At 44.0% G+C, this 19,050-nt stretch overlaps 1 protein-coding gene across 1 annotated transcript; it reads right to left on the bottom strand.

Annotated features, from left to right (window-relative positions):
• Window positions 1–299: 299 nt before the first annotated feature.
• On the bottom strand, window positions 300–17,165 carry Dynlrb1 (dynein light chain roadblock-type 1). Its single transcript, XM_076851716.1, has 4 exons — window positions 17,086–17,165; window positions 11,819–11,894; window positions 4,924–5,091; window positions 300–683 (listed from the first exon to the last, which is right to left on the bottom strand). The coding sequence occupies exons 1-4, from the start codon at window positions 17,086–17,088 to the stop codon at window positions 640–642; spliced, it is 291 nt and encodes a 96-aa protein (XP_076707831.1). The 5' UTR covers window positions 17,089–17,165; the 3' UTR covers window positions 300–639.
• Window positions 17,166–19,050: the final 1,885 nt, after the last annotated feature.

Here is a 19,050-nt window from a genome sequence, read left to right as displayed (position 1 = left end):
ATTCTTCCTTTCCACAGAATAGTATAATAGAAAAAAATGTTCAAAACATTGGCAGGAGTGGGAAATGATAAAAGGAGTGCCTAGAAGTGGACAAGAAGCCTAGAAACCAGGACACCAGTTACACACCAAGCTATGCTCAGGAAGTATGGCCACAGGTGCTGTGAGGAACAGATCCGGGGGACCAGGAACACAATCGATGGCTGGGCCCGGAGAGGCCACAGGTTTGGTCTTCAGACTATGTGGTGACACAGGAAGAGAGAGGCCTTTCCAACTTAGTGTTTAAAGACACAACAGCAGGGTAAGCATTCTGGTTATTTTTAGTTAAAGAAAAACAGCCTTTTCTAAGGGCAACAAAGTGAACTAAAGGTCAGAAGGAAGCTGGGTGTGGGCTTCTCATAGGCTCTTGCTCCAAAACCTGGAAGTGAGGAAAGAGAGCCCTCCCGGGAACTCTGGGGTGCCTGGAACAGCAGAAGGATTCCTCTGGTGGGGCTGGGCACAGCTGCCAGACCAACCTTGGTCACTGGATTGGTTTGCATGGGCTCTAGGGCGATTTCCACGGGCCAGTCAGTTGACATGATTAACACTAGTATTCTTTGGGGCATTACGTTAAGGAATGATACAGGGAGCCAGAAGAGTGGCTTATTCAGTTGGATTCTGAATCACAATCAGGAAATAGTCTTTATCTGCAAAAGAGAGAAATGGAAAAACAAATCACTAAATGTAAAATGGTAGAAAAACATAATAGAAAGCAAGTAACTCCTTAAGTTACCACAAAGAGGGAGGAGGGGAAGAACGTTTTAATAAAAAGCATCAATGCCAGGCTATTTCCTATCGCTCGGAAACAAGATAAACTTGCCAGCTTCCTGTGGGGGCTCCTGCTGGTGGGGTTGCTGGGAAGTGATTGCTCCCCTCAGAGACAGCAGGCCCTCGGAGCAGCCACCCAGTCTTCTTTTAGTTACTTGACAGCAGTTACTAGTTTATTAACTGACTGTCTCAAACAATAAAAAGGGCTGGGGATACAGCTTAGTGGTAAAGCACCCCTTGGTTCAATCACCAGTACCAAAAAAAAAAAAAAAAAGAGAGAGAGAGAGAGAGAGAAAAATCATAGGAAGTCCAAGTCCTCAGAGGTGAGCCTGACCATCCTTAGTGTACAGAAGAAAAATTAAAGAAGCAGAAAGTTTTAACTCTGCCCACTTCACAGTCAAATCACAAACATTTACAAAGGCTTACTACATGTGTCAGGACCTGGGTGAACTGTTTTTCACTGGTACTTTGGGTAGAGTGCTTGCCTTGCATGCACAAGGCCATGGTTTCAATCCCCAGCCCATCCGCCCATATCCTCAAGGCCACAAAAAAAAAAAAAAAAAAAAGAAAAGAAAAGAAAAGAAATATGTATATATATGGAAGAGAGGGAAGTAGGTTTAGCCTTATGCTCTGAACCCCTCTGATCTGCTGCCCCCCTGTTGAACATGAAAGAGTGGCAGGATCTCGGTCATTTGTGGCTGCTCAGATTCAAGTCTAAAGTTTGGATCTTCCCAAGATGACAGGATGTTGCAACTGGGAAGAAACAGAAACAAAGGGACTACTAGTTTCATGGCTAAGTAATCTGCATACATAAAAGAATGGTATTAAAATCAGAAATAATAAAAAGCCACTGATAAAAACAGACACAATCAACAATACCAATGTCTTTTATATCAAATCACTAGTTCCAAGTCCTATAATACCATGGCAAGTGCTCTGTGGGAGATTGTATTTTGAAGCTTGTTTATGCTGAGTCAATGTGGCTTTATATAAGTACGGTTAAAAACTGAGAACCAAATCTGTCTGAAAACGCTCTTTAGTGTGAATTGTTCTGGGCCAGGATGGGGTGAAATTGGTACTTCTATGGAAGTCAATTTCTGAAACCACCTACTGCTATTATTGGCCTGGGAAGCAGATTCTAGGCTTGACCAGGAAGTCAATCAGAGGGGCAGGAAGGAACTGTTCCTGGCAGGGCTGCTCCACGCTGCTCAGTGTGGGGTGCTAACTACAGTCCTTATGGCAATCCAGTCTAATGCCTCCAGGGCTCCCGTCAGTGGCTCCTGCCTACAGGAGTTCTGGCACCAATACCTAATATTTTTTTCTTGGACACATCAAAGTGTGTCAAAACATTGATTTTCATCCTGAATACCATGCCCCACAAACATCCCTGACCCCATTCCCATTGTTGATTCCCCCCCTGTCCCATAGTGGTGGGGTATCAGTTAGGAAGCCATTCCTTTATTTATTCAACAAATATTTATTAATAGATATTTGTTAAATGTTTACTATGCTTAGTATAAATATTTACTAAATGTTTCCAAGCCCCTGCCCTCATGGAACTTACTGTCTAGTGGAGAAAACAGACTTAAAATTGCACACAAGCAGCTGGATGGCCAAGTGACAAGGAAGGATAGAATATTCCCACAGCAAGATGGCATGTGGAAGGGCCCCAGGGCGAAGGAGGCAGGCTTTGAGAGCAACAGTGTGGCTGAGGCACAGCAGTGTGGGAATCGGAAGAAACACCCGTTTAAGGTGACGGTATTGTACCACGCACTCTCCAGAATAACACCCAGAATGTGTATGTGTGCCCGGCTGGGGGAGAGGTGAAGGTGAGCAAGAGAGCATTCACACTCCCTGCAGGACTTGTGCTGGCCCTGTGAGGGCTGGCCACTTTAAGGCCGTGGAGCCTCTGAGCCTGCGAACCCCTAACCTGGGAGCTGCCCATCCCAGACTCAAGGACATTCATGGCTTCTGAATGCCCACAGGTCCTCAAGGCCAAGTTTGAGAAGCTTGGCCTGAGACACACATGACTGGGGGCTTTCACACAACTCTGCCCTTTCAGGAGACATTCTTAGAAGCTTCAGGTTGACAGACACTTTTCATGGAGAGTTTGTCTATGTGGCAACCATGTCATTTGCCCTTGCCGCACACTCTAAGCTCCCGGGTGTGTCAACAAGGAGCCCAGATCTGTCAAGGGATGATTCCTGGGTCTACCTTGAGGGCTGTGCAGATGTGTCCTCCACAGTCATACAGCAAGAAGTTTTGGGGGATTTCAGTTCAAATTTGATTCCAAGGCTTTCTGCCACAATCCAAGCCTAGACATTTATCCAGACAAGGTCTCAGAGGACCACAGCAGCATAGTACCTGACTTGATATTTTATAGATGTGGTTATAGAGATGTTCCATGACTTGCCCATATAAGAGTTCACTGGAAAAAGAGATTCCGTGACTCCCCCAACTTTTTTCCCTAACAGAATCAGGTGTCAGGGGCTGGGGTCATGGCTCAATGGTAGAGCGTTTGCCTTGCATGTGTGAGGCACTGGGTTCGATCCTCAGCATCACATAATAAAATAAATAAAATAAATAAAATAAAGTTATAAAAAAATAGAATCAGGCATCAGTTGGTGTGAGATGCATTAAATGTGTAAGACTTTTTTTTTTTTTTTTTAAATTCCTCTTAAGTTAAGTTACCTTTATGTACTCTGTGACTGACTTGTTCTATCTCCACCCTCTAGAGACTATCCCAGGGAGGCTGGGGGCCCTGTGATTAGCTTTCTGGCTTTCTTTTTCCTATCCTTCCAGACAACTGGACTGGGTAAGAACAGACCTTGAAACAGAACCAATGCTACCCTGCTGCTGGTAGTGGCTGACTGCCTATCAAATTCCCAGAATTCTGCAGCTGGCCTTCTGCAGTGTTGCCAAGTGCAGGGACACTCATGTCCCCAGTCTACCCACTGTGCTTCTTCATCCAGGACCTACCCAACAATCATATCGTCCCCTGCCCTAAACACCTCTGCTCATAGGATCAAGTCCTCTCAGATGAGTTTGGTGTCTGAGGCTCCTTTTAAGTTGGATCAGTCTCACGTTCTACATCTACACAGGTTCTGACACTCTAGACAAGCAGTTACTACAACCTAGCTGTATCATAAAGTGGGAACTGGGCCTGGGGATGTGGCTCAAGCGGAAGCGCACTCGCCTGGCATGCGTGCGGCCCGGGTTCGATCCTCAGCACCACATAAAAACAAAGATGTTGTGTCTGCCGAAAATATTAAAATTAAATATTAAAAGTAAATATTAAAATTCTCTCTCTCAAAACAAAAACCAAACCAAACAAAAAAACAACTTCATAAAGTGGGAAACCTACACATTCAACCATGGCTCAGGCAAAACAGAGGGTGAGAGAGAAGTAACAATGCAAAAAACAGTCCTGGAGAATCACGTCTGTGAATGGTGGCCCTGCAGTTTCCTGTGGTGGTCTCCATTCCTGTGGGCTCCTCCCAGGAAAAGCATCTCATCACCCTGAGAATGATCCCAAAACCTAAAGACAGGTTTGGCTGTACCACACAGTCCCCATATACATTCCAAGCTCTTCATGGAAAAATAATATAGCCATCTGCTTTAGTGTCGGAGAAAAAGCTGACTGTATGGGACCTAGAGAGATGACATATATTTTAGCTTAGAATCAATAAATTATTTCCCCTCCAATTCTTCTTCTGCCCCTCTGCCTTGCTTATTCTTTTCTGGCCTTCAAGGTTCAGCTCCAACATCCCCTCTTTTGTTGAGCCTTTGCCAACTGCCTTGAGCAGACCTGATCATGCACTCCCCATGTCCCAAGTGCTCGTTGAGTTTCTCCCTGTCAAGGTAAGGGTGATCTGTGTTATGCTTGTGTCTTTCTTACCCCAGGAGTGATTCCCTTCTGAGGCCTACAGTCACTGTGAGAAAGGATTTGTTGGGGGACACCAGCTAGAGTCTGGCTAGTCAATGGGGCAACTGGATTCCTTCAATTCCTCAGGCCCTCCTTGGACCTGAGCAGATCCCAATGTGTGAGGTCTTCTTGATAGCTATGGAGAACCTGCTGTGAGGATCTGTTTCCAAGTGGTGAGGTGAAAAATCCCTTACCTGGTGCAACCATAATTTCATTTTTCTTGGAGCGGATTCGAAGGAAGGTGAGGTCATTCTGGGGGTCAATTTCTCGCACAGTGCTCCTTGCCTTCAAGATGAAGTTGTGCATGAGGTTGGCATACTGTGTGGTGGTGGGATTGTCCATGGTACTCTTGATGGGAATTCCTGAAGGGAAAGCAAATGGAAATTGAGCAGGATGTTAGAGCCCAACTCAAACTCCACAAAACTTTAGAGTACTGGAGTAGTAGTTAATAATGCCACTATTTACAGAGGGCTTTCTATCTGACAGACGCAGTGCTGAGTATTTAAGTATGTCAGCACCAGGCCCAGAACCCTCAGTGGATGGTGATACATCTTCATTTGCCAATGAGGCCACAGGTTCCTTGAGTGGTGGGACAACCTGCCTACAGGCACAGGGCAGACGATGAGCAGTGGGGCCAGGACTCAAACACAGGCCTGTGGGCTTCACTGCCAGGCCTCTTTCCCAGAGCCACATTGTCTATCTGGTTTTCAGCAATAAAAGGAGAGATGTTCCTTCATAATATTCAGAACCTGACCTGGAGGAAAGCTCTAACAAATCTGTAAAGACTGAAAAGGAGAAAGCAGAGAAAAGGTCAGTTTGTGCCAGGATATAACCATCACTATCCCCATTCAAGGCAGGCTTAGGGTCTATGGCCGGGGTTGTGGCTTAGTGGTAGAGCGCTTCCTTACACGTGTGAGGCACTGGGTTCGATCTTCAGCACCACATAAAAAAAAAAATAAACAAAATAGAGGTATTGTGTATAACTAAAAAACAAATATTAAAAAAATAAATGAAATAAAGTTATTAAAAACAACAACAACACACAGTCTACACATATGTTGGTGACCCTAAATCAAAGCATGTGTCTATGTCTGTGCATACCCTATTGCTATCTCTTTCAAAGAGCCCACACTGAGGGGTTCTGGGTATAGCTCACTGGTAGAGCATGGGTGCTTAGGATGTACAAGGTCTTAGGTTCAATCCCCAGGGGGTGGGGGGGGGAAGCAAACAGCCTACTATGTATGTGAACAACCCACAGACTCACCATTTCTCTGCTGCTGGGTATTTAAGCTAGGATTTTGTTAGTATAATTAACTAGGCAATGGACATCATTATTAAGTCTTGTGTGTGTGTGCGTGCGCGCATGCGCGCGCACGCGTGTTGTACTGTGACTTGAATTCAGGGGTGCTCTACCACTGAGCTACACTGAGCCCCTTTTATTTTGGGACAAATAAAGTTGCCAAGTATGGCTTCCAACTTGTGATCCTTCTGCCTCAGCCTCCTGAGTAGCTGGGTTACAGGCGTGCGCCACCAAGCCCAGTTTGTCTTTTGAGGATTAAATGAACTTAACTCACTGGACTGTGTCTATTGTCAAGGAGGTGAGGAATAACACTGAGTCATGAGGTGCCTGTGAACTGACCATGACCTATCAGCAAAAAGCTCCATCTATGAGAGTCCAAGAGCTCACCAGTTAACGTTCTCATTTGAAGGATGCAACCCAAGTTACGCCCCATATACAAGTGGCCAGACTTTGGGTCTAGGACCCCAATAATCTGGCCCACAAGTGACCAGTAACAGACCGGCCAAAGGCAGTTGTTCTCAAGCCTACCTCCAATGAGTAGCAAGAAACTGGCCCAACCTTGTCTTCTCAGGGCACCAGGAACATGAGCATGGCAAGAGGACATGGTGGCAAAAGAGGCAGCTGAGTCAGACAGGCTGTTTTGAGTCAAGTGAAATCATGTGAATGGGTTGTGGTGGTCACTTGCCTTTAAAGGACAAGAGGACTGAAACATCAGGGCTGCTGGTAGATAGCAACAATGTGCACACCAGGGTCCAATGGAGCCTGGCTTGGTGGCTGTACCTTCCTGAGGATGAGCAGTGAGCAGTGTCTGCTGTAATCTATCCAAAATGGGAGAGGTGATGGTATAGGAACACTGAATCTGGTGACCCGGGCTTGCTCCCACCTCTGCTCTTCCATAGCTATGCGACTTTATGCAAGTGATTGAATCTCCCTAGCTTCCACTGCCTTGTGTGTAAAATGATGTCTCTATTTCAAAGTGCCGCTGTGAGAAATGAATACTGTTCAATGCATTTAAGAAAGTTGAGTTATAGGACATGCTTAATAAACGTGATTTGTTACCAACATCACCCACCCAATAAATCCCATTCCTGATTCCCTGAGGGGATGTGACTGTTCCCTAAAATTACAAAAACACTGCTAACACGGAGCCTACCTGCTCAGAGTCAGGACCAGATGGTGCCCTGGGCTAACTGTTTCTGCTGCCTGGCCAGGAACCCTTCATTAGCTCATTTTTGGGTCTTGATGCTAAGTCTTACCAGTGCCAAGACTTGACTTAAAGATCTGCATAATCAGACCTCTTGACGTTAGCTTTTTTTTAGAGTAGTGCTGATATTGAACCTAGGCCTTGCAAGTGCCCTAACTCTGAGCTATATCCCCACCCACCAGACCATCTCTTTTATATACCACAAGGCCACCTTTTCACAGATCCCTTGGCCTGGAATTTTCATTCTAGTGCCTCTATTCTTTGGTCCCAGCTCTACCTAGTTTTCCTTTAGAGCAGTTTATCAAGTTTGACAACACACTGGTAGGGAAGTAATCGTTACATTCATCTCCCATCAGACTCTAAGCTCCCTAAAGGCAGAACCCACTCAGATTTCTCTCACCAGAACCCTTGGAAATTAAGCATTTCTTGCTATTGATAAATGAGTGGTCACAGGGATCCACTTTCATAGACGGAGGCCGTTTGAGAAGGAGAGGAATGTGTAGCTTGGTGGTAGAGAATGGGTGCATAGGACGTACAGGGCCTTGTACAAGGCCCAGCACCACCCCCTAAAAAAAAAAAAAAAAAAAAAAAAAAATCAAAGAGCCTACTATGTATGAGGAAGGGCTAAAGCAATGAGATGAAATAAGTCTCTGAGAGGAAGGTAGACTATGGAAAAGTGGATACCTGTGACTGGGCATTAGTTTGATAACATTTCTTTTCTTTTTTTTCTGGTTCTAGAGATTGAATCCAGCGGTGCTCAACCACTGAGGCACATATCCATAAGTTGCTGAGGGTCTTGCTAAATTGCTGAGGCTGGCCTTGAACTTGCAATCCTCCTGCCTCAGCCTCTGGAGCTGCTGGGATTATAGGCATATGCCAGTGTGTCTGGCTTTGACCACATGCTATAAGAAAGCAATGTGTAAAGGAGACAAGAAAGTAACCATTTGTTCACTCCCTCTAAAAATAAAAGAAAACATGGAGGCAAGTGTGCAGGGACCCAAACTGGGAAGAATTTCAGATTAATTACAGATTCACAGTTTACAGACCTTAAGTGACCCCAAAGGTGGCCTACCCAGCCTTTGCCTTCACAAATGGAGACTGTGTAGTCCACAGAAATGGCTGGGCGGGGGCACAATTTCTGAGCTGTGGCTCAGATCTGTCCTGGTTATGCAACCAGGTCATCCCTTCCACTACACCAAAACCTTTAAACAACAACAAAATAACCTTAAAAAAATGAACAGATACTTTTGTCAGCACCACTTCTGTGCCAGCACTGTTCTGGTTGCTGGAGATAGAGGAGAGCAGACCCTTTTCGGGATACTGCAGAGCCTGCATGATCTCATCTAGGACACATCATTTAACCTCTCTGAGCCTCTATTTCCTTGTTGGGATAATGGTTTGTTGAGAAGATTATCATCAAGGGCTAAGCTTCCTAAAAGAGGAACATTTGAGGGGGTCTTTATAGGTGGGTGACATTTAAATCAGTAGAGAAAGGAAAGACCATTTGAGGAAGAGGAAAGAGCAAGAGGTAAAGCAATAAGATAAGTAAGTCTCTGAGAGGAAGGCAGACTATGGCCTGCAGAGACACCCCCAGCCCCCACCAAGGAGAGAGACCAAGGAACTAAGGCTGGAGAGGGAAGACTGACTCCCAAGAGGTCTGCATCTTAGCCATCTCTTCATGTTGACGAGACATTCCCACTTGCATGGGTGTATCTGCAGGTCTGCCATTCCTCTGCCTGAGCACTTGGGGACGGGGGTGGAGGGGGGCACACAGGCTGGACAGAGGCCAAACACATGGACTATAGAGTTGGAACTCCAGGTCCACCACTCTTCCCTCTGTCTTTTGGATACTGCTTAACCTCTTCCTAAGGCTTGGTTTTATCATTATAAAATGGAGATATTGGTTCCTGGAAAAGGGCATTATTATTTCCAATCATGCTAGCTATTATAGATATTACTGTGATTATTAATCTAGTTATTATGGCATCTATATGCTTGCAAAAGTTTTGTTTTTTTTTTCCTTTGGGATTATTTTGTTGAAACACATTCCTCAGAATGGAATTACCAAATCAAAGGGCTGATGGCATCACTGATTATGGTTTGGTCATTCAACAAACACTCACTGACCTGAATCCAGAGCCTTGCTGGATGGACCAGGTGTCCAGAGGTGACTCAGACAAAGTCCTTGCTATCATGGACCTTCATCACCCAAGCTGCTGGTAACAGCAGCAATGCCTTCATGTACCTGTCCCAACACTGTAGTTTTTTGGTTATTTTCTTGCTAGTAAGGTGGCTTTTAAATTGGTAAAACATTTTTCCTAATTGAAACTAATACAGAAACACAAGCTAATGATCTGAGAGCAGCTGCTCTGATTGACATGGAGGAGAAGGAACCCAGAGGAAGCACATGAGCCTTAGACTAAGGAACCCAATACTGAAAACTACATTCTAGGTGGTGTCTTGAAGAGCAGCCATCAGATGCATACAGATCTGCTGTGAGTCTTAAGCCTGTAGCACTCATTCAGTGTTTTTTTTTTTTTTTTTAAATACTAGGGATTGAACCTAGGGGTATTGAGCCACATCCCCAGCCCTCTTTATTTATTTTAAGACAGGGTCTTATGAAGTTGCTGAAGCTGGCTTTGAACTTGCAATCCTCCTGCCTCAGCCTCCCCCATCACTGGGATTATAGGTGAGTGCCATCACACCAGCTCATTCAGCTTTTTATTAGAATTTGCCCTTGAGGCAGAATTTTTCAAACTTGTCTGATCAAAGAATCTCCTGGAGTGAATGGCAAACAGATTCCCAGGTCTCACCTTAGTCCTAATATATCATACTTTGTGTGGAAAGGCCTGGAAAGCTGTAGGTTTTTAAACAATAGATTCAGGTGACTAGATAAATTTGGGAAACACATTGTGGTTTAGAGACACAAAGCATGTGGTTTCCCCCAACCCAATAGGGGAACCTGACCAGGTATATGGATTCATGTAAACAAATACCTCAGAGCTCAGAACTGATGGTGACAATACCATAGTAAACAAATCATTGTTTATTCTCAGTTAATAATTTACAACCCTATAATGTAGATTATCCACATTTATATGCTTAAGTGACTTGCTGAAGGTCATGCGGCTAGTCGGGAGAAGAAGCAGGATACAAACTCAGAATTGCTTTTTTCTTTTTCTTTTTTCTTTTTTTTAAAGAGAGAGTGAGAGAGGGAGAGACAGAGAGAGAGAGAGAATTTTTAATATTTATTTTTTTAGTTATTGGCGGACACAACATCTTCGTTTGTATGTGGTGCTGAGGATCGAACCCGGGCCGCACGCATGCCAGGCGAGCGCGCTACTGCTTGAGCCACACCCCCAGTCCCAGAATTGCTTTTTTCCAGAGCCCTTATCCTTGATACTGTCCAGACATCAAGGCCTAGGGCCACAAGACCAGCAGCCACTCTCTGGTTCTTCACAGTGCAGCAGAGTGGGAAAAAGCACATAGGTATACTCAGACAGGCTCAGATGTAATTTTAACTCTGTAATGGCAGGTTAATTAAATTTCTAGACTTTTTTTTTTTTTTTTTTTTTTCCCCATTGCAAATGGAGGGCACAGGCTGTTTTAAGGAAACAGTATGGTTGTAAAGCACCAGTCCTCAGCCTGGAGTGGAGCAGGTATACGATAAAGGTTAGTTCCCTTCTTTACTACGTCTAGGACAGTTTGAGAAAATTAGTATCTGTATCATTCAAGTTGTTCAAATAACGCCCCCAGAAGAAAGGGGGCAAAAAACTATGGGCACAAAGAAGTCATCCAGAGCGTCACTTAACTAAAAGGTAAAATCAACATAAATGGATACACAATATAGATTTAATGGGTACACAAAAGAGTAGCAACAATGTAAGTGGATTAATAAACATTGTACTGGTACTTAAAATTTTTTGCTTAAAGGGGCTGGGACTGTAGTTCAGTGGTAGAGCAGTGCCGAGCAGGTCTGAGGCCTTGGGTCATATCCCCAGTATTAAAAAAAAAAAAAATTTTTTTTTCTCATGTGAACTGTGAAGCAATTTTAGAAAATTTTGTACATAAGCATATGCAAAATAGTACCAACTATGATTATGACCATCAGAAAAGTGGCTGATGGTCACAAGGACTGAAAAAGAATGGAAGTTGAAATGTGTGACTGTCAGGGCAGTAGAACTAGTTGAATTTTTCCTTTATTTAAAATTAGAATTTCAGGGCTGGGGTTGTAGCTCAGTGGTAGAGGGCTCGCCTAGCATGTGCAGGGCCCTGGGCTCAATCCTCAGCACCACATAAAAATAAAATAAAGATGTTTGTCAACCGAAAACGGAAAAATAAATATTAAAAAATTTCTTTCTCTCTCTCTCCTCTAAATAAATAAATAAATAAATAAATAAATAAATAAAATGAAGATTAAAAAAATCAGAATTTCAATAATATTGTTAGAACATGGGAAGTGTTAAAAAGAAAAAAACAGAACACTTAGATCAGATCCATGAAGGGGCTTAGTTAAAAAGTGTTATGCTGTGTTTGGGCTGTTTTCTGGGGGTTGCCAGGGGCAAGTCATAGCTGAAGAGTGTACCTTCTGTATTCACCACGATGATTCCCTGTACTCCTTTCTGGCTCTGAAGTCGCTTCAGTGTCTCCTCCACCTCTGCCTGCCAGAAAATAAGACCAAGGTTAGGAGAGGCCAGGTAGGCTGGATTAACCTCCTCATAAGATGCATCACACATTTGTCTTCCAAAAAGAAACAAGAAACACCCAGACATTTGGCCCTATCTTAAAGCTCCCAGGCCTGTGTGAAATGGTCCTCTGGCCACCACCAGCACCTAGAGAATTAGTTCACAACTACAGCATGAAGTGGGGCTGCTCTACCCACCAGGCAATATTATGCCCCCAATCCCCAGCTATTTGAGAGAATATAAAAACATTCCCAGGAGCATAGATACATTAATGATTGACATTATCAGGTACAGCTAGGGGACAGGACTCTGATGACTTAAAAAACCCCAAACAGAGGTTTCTAACAGGAGGGAGACACTGAGTCATTTGTGGCTCAAATAAGACAACTGAAAACATTTCAAAGAAGCAAAATTATCCTATGAGGATAGACTCAGTGATTTAATAAGCTGGCATCTGAGACAGTGTGACACATGGCATATAGCCACAGGAAATATCTCAGGAAGGGGCTCATTAATCCTGATTATTCAGAAACCAGTCAGGGTAGGATATTTTAGCATGGGATTTGTAAACAGAGGAGACAATAAGATATTTGGGTTCTTGTTTTGGCATGCAAGACCTTCTACATTTTTACTCCAACTACTTTATCTCTCCCTCCACTTTTATCTACCTGCCCACATGTTCTTGTCCCATCTTTTAAAACTACAAGGTCTCTTCTCTGTTGAAATTCAGAAGTCTTCTAGACCACCCAAGGCATTACCTCTGCCTGAAGCCTCTACTGATTCCCCATCTTAGTGGTGTCTTACCTGCCTGTGACCCCCCAAATCCTTGGCTGTGCCTCTCAGGGACAAGTATCAGGCGCTGGGTCTAATTACATAAAGTCCCTACAATGAGCTCGAGAAGCAGCTGCTTAACTAAACTAGGACTAACTCTTCCTGTGGCTGGAAACTGGCCTTGAGGTGTGCTTGTTTTGGGGAGGTCCCTTCCAGCCCAGCCCAGAATCTAGTTAGAAGGTTCTCAAAGGCTGAGAGTTGTTGGAAACAGAGGTTCATTCACCAAAAGAGAATGGTTCTCCATTCCCAGGGGATAATTGGGTGTGTGGGGGGGTCCTAAACACTGGAAGGAGATAGCACAATGAACTACTGTTCTTCTGGAAGGCAAATGGCGGATAGTCCAGTCACCACCACCCACTCCCCAGTGATGTAATACCCTCAAATGCTGGAGGGAAAGACAAACAAGTTTCTGCTACAAAATGGTAAGTAGCCTGATGCCTCTAAAATCTAGAGTTTGGGTAAAAGGACAGGGCTGTCTCTGGATGTGAGTACAATAGAGTGCGTCACGTGTATCTGAGATCCTAAGTTATTCATGGAGTTTGCTGAGCTCCCACTATGTGCCAGGTCCTAGTTTGGAGGGGAGGGATATGATAGGTATGTATGGTAGTATGATACGATAGGATATGATAGGTAGTATGGTAGATCAATGCTGTACAGTATTCAGCCTGACCTGGTTGCCTTCTAGGAAATTCAACCTAAGGAAATAATCCAAAAGAATGAAAGAACACAGTAAGATGTCTGTTGTAGTGACACCTACAATAGCAAAAAAAGAGAAAGCACTAAAAGGGCCAATAATTAGACAAAAGGCCAAGTAAATTATGGAATATCACTCATAAGAAGATACCATTCACATTAACAGTAGTGATTAGACTATGTGATAACACCACAGATCTGTGTTATATTGCTTAATGAAAACAGCAAAAGTATAAAATAAAGTGCTTGGTGACTGCACCCCTGTGAAAATGAGATGGCTAGAGGAGATTATAAAAAAAAATAAAGCCACTTTCAGAACAGAAAACTACAGCTCAGCTTTTATTCTTTTTCTTTTTTTTCCCCTCCCAAATAGTCCTTTCTACTCTGTTGTTTCTTTCTTTCTTTTTAATTTAATTTTTGCAGCTATAGATGGACAGAATACCTTTATTTATGAATTTTTATGTGGTGCTGAGGATTGAACCCAGTGCTTCACATATGCTAGGCAAGTGCTCTGCCACTGAGGTACAGCCTCAGACCCTCTACTCTGCAGTTTCTAATTTTTAGCACACCACCCTCCCCCTCCACCAGTGTATCCAAGATGGACTCTGACATGGGGTAATAGAGCTCTGACACAGTCAACATTTTAAGAATAACTTGGGACATCTGGGGATACAGTTCAGTAGTATAGTGCTTGCCTCACATGAGCAAGACCCAGAGTCAATATGGCAAAAAAAAAAAAAAAAAAGCTTATGTGATAATTTAGGACAGCTCAATCAACCAACAATCAACACAGGAAAGAAAGGGGAATGAAAGCTAAAATGGAAGATGTCAAAATCTAGATTTAAACTGTATCCCAGGGTTGGGCAATGAAGCTGAAAAGAAAAAGATTAAATTTCCTAAGACTGCTATTTATTAACTATATGGCTTCTATGTGCCAGACAATTTAGGCCTGGGATTGTAGTAATGAACAAAATACAACAAAAATCTTATCCCCTGAAGTTGACCTAGGCAAGGTGGTAGGATGTATTTGGGGAGTTAGACATTAAATAACAAAAAAGAAGTAAAACATAAATGCCAGGTGTGATTGAGGGGTCTAGAATGATTTATTGATGACTCTTTCTCTTTCGTTGTACTAGGGATTCAATGAGAGACACTCTACATCCCCAGTCCTTTTATATTTCTTGTTTGAGACAAGTTTTGAGTTGCTCAAACTTGCCTCAGTCTCAAGTTGTTGGAATTACAGGCATGCACCTCTGCAATTTTGTGTAAGATGATCAGAGAAATCCTAAGAGAGCTGAATGAAACGAAGGAGCTAACCATGTGGATTTCTAGAGTGAAAGTTCTAGACAATGCAAAGAACAAATACAAAAGCAACACCGTGGAAAAGTATGCTGTTCAAGGAACAGCAAAAGAGCTAGTGGGCCTGAAATGCAATGAACAAGGGGAAGAATGGTGGCTACCAATCAGGAACAAATTACAGCCAATCGGCAGACCATGACGTGACCTGGGTTTTTCTTGGGATGTTATGTGGAGCCACTAGCAAGTTATGAGGTGAGGAGAGACAAGATGTGATGTTTTTGAAGGCCAGCTTTGGCTGCTGTGTGGAGAATGAACTGCAGGGGGCACACACAGCCTGCCAGGAGTCTGGGCTTCCAGCACTCAGGCTTGGTATAGGTCCTCTCTCTATCTGAAGTATACAGTACTCCCTCTATCTGAAGGAAAGGAACTTTTTCCTCTTGTCCTTACTCCTTAACGTAACCAACTCCCAACCTTTCAAAGTCACCTCATGGTCCTCCTGGGAAAGGCCTTTAATACCAGCCCCACTCTGGACACCTGTAGCATCCAGCCTTCATGGTACAGTATAATTGACATTTTATATCCATCTTCTACTGTAGACCCAAAGTACCCTTGGAGCAGGGATCCAGTACCTTTTATAGCCCCAATACCAGACACAGGACAGGCTCAGTGAATACTTAAGAACAAATAAAAAGCATTTTTTCAACTATGTTTCAAAATCAACCCTTTTAAGTATAGGAGAGAGGATGCTACCTTATAGGACCCAGTGTAACAAAAAGCAAAAGTTTGGGTGACCTTGATTTCTGCCCCAAGTGCTGGGGTTTGAACTCAGGGTCTTGTGCAAGACACACAAGCACTCTACCACTGAGCTAAATCCCCAGTCCTTTTTAACTTTGAGACAGGGTGTTGCTAAGTTGCCCAGGGTATCCTCCAACTTGTGATCCTCCCGCCTGACAAGTAACTGGGGTTACAGGCATGTGCCATGGTGCCCAGGTAGGTGATTCAGTTTAATAAGAACCAGCTACTGAGATTTGGTTGTTCAAAAAACAAATTCACACTTACCAGGAACAGGACACATAGGCATACATTTATGTACTCAGTACCCACTATGGGTCATCCACTGCTTTCAGACATATGCTTCCATCTGAACATCTCATTCATCTTCCATGACTATTATGATCTTCATTTTACAGTTAAGGAAATTGAGGTTCAGAGAAAAAAAGGGTTTTACCCAAGAACACATAGCAGGTCAAAAGAAGAGCTAAAAGGCAGTCCCATCACAGGGGAAGCTAAGGTGGGAGGACTGTTTGAGTCTGGAGTTCCAGACGAGTCTGGGCAACAAGGAAAGACCCTGTCTTAAAAGAAAAAAAAAAAAAAAAGTGATACGAAAGATGAAATTACATATATTTGAAGCATTATCACATGTTTTTAATGAGGTGGGGACAGTCTTTGTGGTATAATAATGAGAAATGCACACAATTTGTATATTCAGTAGGAGCTAAACTATATAAAATAGAAACCGAAGCGAAAATGCCTAGAACTAATTCACTTAGTGATCATCTCTAATGACACCTTGTTTCATTTTCCTTTTCAATTTTTCTTATAAGCTTTACATATCTAAAAAGGATGACTGAAAAAGTTACATTCACATGGTTTAACGTTTAAAAGTCCTTTTCGAGTTTTGTATAAGCGATAGGGACTAACAACATACAACCTGAAAAGGTGTAAAGAGCTCAAGGTTGCAGCCAACAAGGCAGAGGGCTTGGGGATCCCCAAGGCCAGACCCTGCCGGTTCCTGACTCAGGCACCCAGTCTGAGTGTTTGGACGGAACCACAGCGAGACGCAGCAGTCACGCTTCTTAGGGCTCAAGTCCACCGCCACTTCCTGGGTCAAAGCTTGGAATTCCGAAGATTTAGATTTTAAATGTGTGGGTGGGTGATGGTCGCACACTTCCTCACAGCTCACCGCACAGAGCTGCGAGGAGGAAAAATAACACACATGACGCACTCACTTAGCAGTGCTTGCCACCTACTAGCTTCGGGGAAAACGCTACCCTTAAGGCTAGAGTCGAGCGACAAGGCCCAGGTGCTAGGCGGCAGGCTCAGAGTCTTCACTGAGGCCCCAGCTGTTTCCGGTCGAGGAGCAGCGGCATCCGGTGGCCACGCCTCGGCCGGGCCCCAAAGGCCCGCGCCATTCGGGTTCCGCCCTCCAGTCGGCTTGGGCCCGATTCCGGCCCCGCCCAGGCCACCGGACTCCTCTCCTGGCGCTCTGAGACCCCGGTGGCGGATGGGCCGCATGGCCAGGGAGGGGTGCAACAGCTAGCCAAAAGCACCGGTGAACACTCACCATCTCGGACTGATCCTTAGCTCCGCGTCGCGAACACTCAGCTCAAGTCCGTGTCTTTCTGCGCCTGCGCATAGTTCCCTGTGGTAACGGACAGCTGAGGCAGCCTATCAGGAATCAGCGGGGGTATTGGGGCGGGCAGACGGGCTGAAGTGTTTCCCCACCCAGGGCCCTGGGATGTTTGACTCTCCGGTGTCTGGAAGTGTAAAGGAAAGATGAGGATGTAGCTGAGTGGCGTTTGCCTATGATAACGAAAAGCAAAGGAGCACGTAAGCTGTAGAAAATTCCCAACTCCATCTGTACCACAAAGATATCGGTTTTAGGTGTTGGAAGAGGCTGGGTGGAGGGGTGATGGAAGAGTATGCGCCCAGATGGAGGCAAAGACAGGCGCGGAGCCAGAATGAGCTGAAGATACGGGAAACTAATGTTGGGTCTGAAGTCGGGTTCTCTCTGGAGTCTGCAGCGCGACCTCTTTGGGAATACTCCATGCAAGCTCTGAGATGAGCTGGCCTGGGAGTCCACGATTTAGGAATCCAAACTCATCCCCACTTCTGTGTTACCTTTGGAGAAGGCACTTTATATGTCTGTGCTATATCATTTTCTCACCATTAAAAACACTAAAAAAGGACATTAAAAAAAAAAAACACATTAAAAGAGGACCTTTCTTCCCAAAGCTCTATATCGTTCCTTTTTCTGCTCTATTTAAACCTTTTACTCCGACAGACCACAAAAATTTCTGGGCCTTCTATCAGGAAATAACTTCCGTTAAAACATGCTGCGGTTTAGTGAAACTGGTGCTACCTTACTGTACTCATTATCTCCAGAAGCCTCAGCATGGTGATTACTGGCATTTCCACTTTACAATTTTTTTCTTCCTGGCATTGGAATTTGCTGAATTCTGTCGATAATCCACCTCCAGATTTTCATTCTACAATATCCTTTCTAATGGGGAAGGATTTAGTGCTCCTTCCAGGGGTGTCTGCTTCTCAGAAAGAGGGCTGCATAATAACTTTCCAGATAGGAAATCTAGAAGACACCACCTTAACCAGATTAAGGTTAGTTATTTCTGGTAATGGAACATACAGATGTGTGCACCCGATATGCACAAAGGACACATAGCCTCAGTAGTAATTTTCACAGAAGTCCACATCCTTAATCATGAGAAAATTACACCCAGTTTAAGGGATATTCTGCAAGGCAACTGACCAATAACTCTTTGTTAGCACAAAAAGTCTGGGCCGGGGGCAAACTTCATGGATCAGCTGTTTATTCAGGAAGGGAAGTTCCATGGAAGTTTCATGCAAGAGCCAGGTGAAGGCTCTGGACCCACTTTCCTGGTGGAAAATGAGCCCTTGGCCACAGGGTAAGTTTATGCTTACATAGGTTATACTGAGAGGTATCCTAATTATTGCCAGAGGGTGTCTAATGGAGAGTCTGGGGTCAGTAGTATGTGGGCAGATGGAGAGTCTGAGGTCAGCAGTCTGTGGAACAGATGGAGGGTGTGGCATTAGTGCTCAGTGTTTCTCTGTTTCCCTCAGGGGTCTCATTGTACTGCCAATGAGAAAGGACTTATTTGGGGAAGGGTCAATACTTTGGCTTCTTCCTAGGGACTGCCAGTCTAGCTTGGATGGATATTTCCTCCCCAGGAAGGAATTGTCTTGTCACTGAGAAGGAATGTATTGAGAAAGGATCAATGCTATCAATGTATGGCTTTCTTCTTCACTCCCTTTTGTCAGGCCTCACTATTTTGGGGTTTGTCATTTTCCATATCTAATACTGTTCAAAAATCTCAAGGTCATGAAAGACAAGGAATGAATGAGGGACTGCCATAGATTGGAGGAAACTAAGGCAAAAGAAAAACATCGGTGGAAATATTGATGAAATATGAATGAGGGTTGTAGTGTTATTTACTAATGTTTATTAGCTTTTTGACAACTGTACCAGAGTTGTGTGGAATGTTAACAATGG

The sequence above is a fragment of the Callospermophilus lateralis genome, chromosome 3, assembly GCF_048772815.1.
Source record: "Callospermophilus lateralis isolate mCalLat2 chromosome 3, mCalLat2.hap1, whole genome shotgun sequence".
Taxonomy (NCBI): Eukaryota; Metazoa; Chordata; class Mammalia; order Rodentia; family Sciuridae; genus Callospermophilus; species Callospermophilus lateralis.
This window is presented reverse-complemented; position numbering and strand designations above follow the sequence as displayed.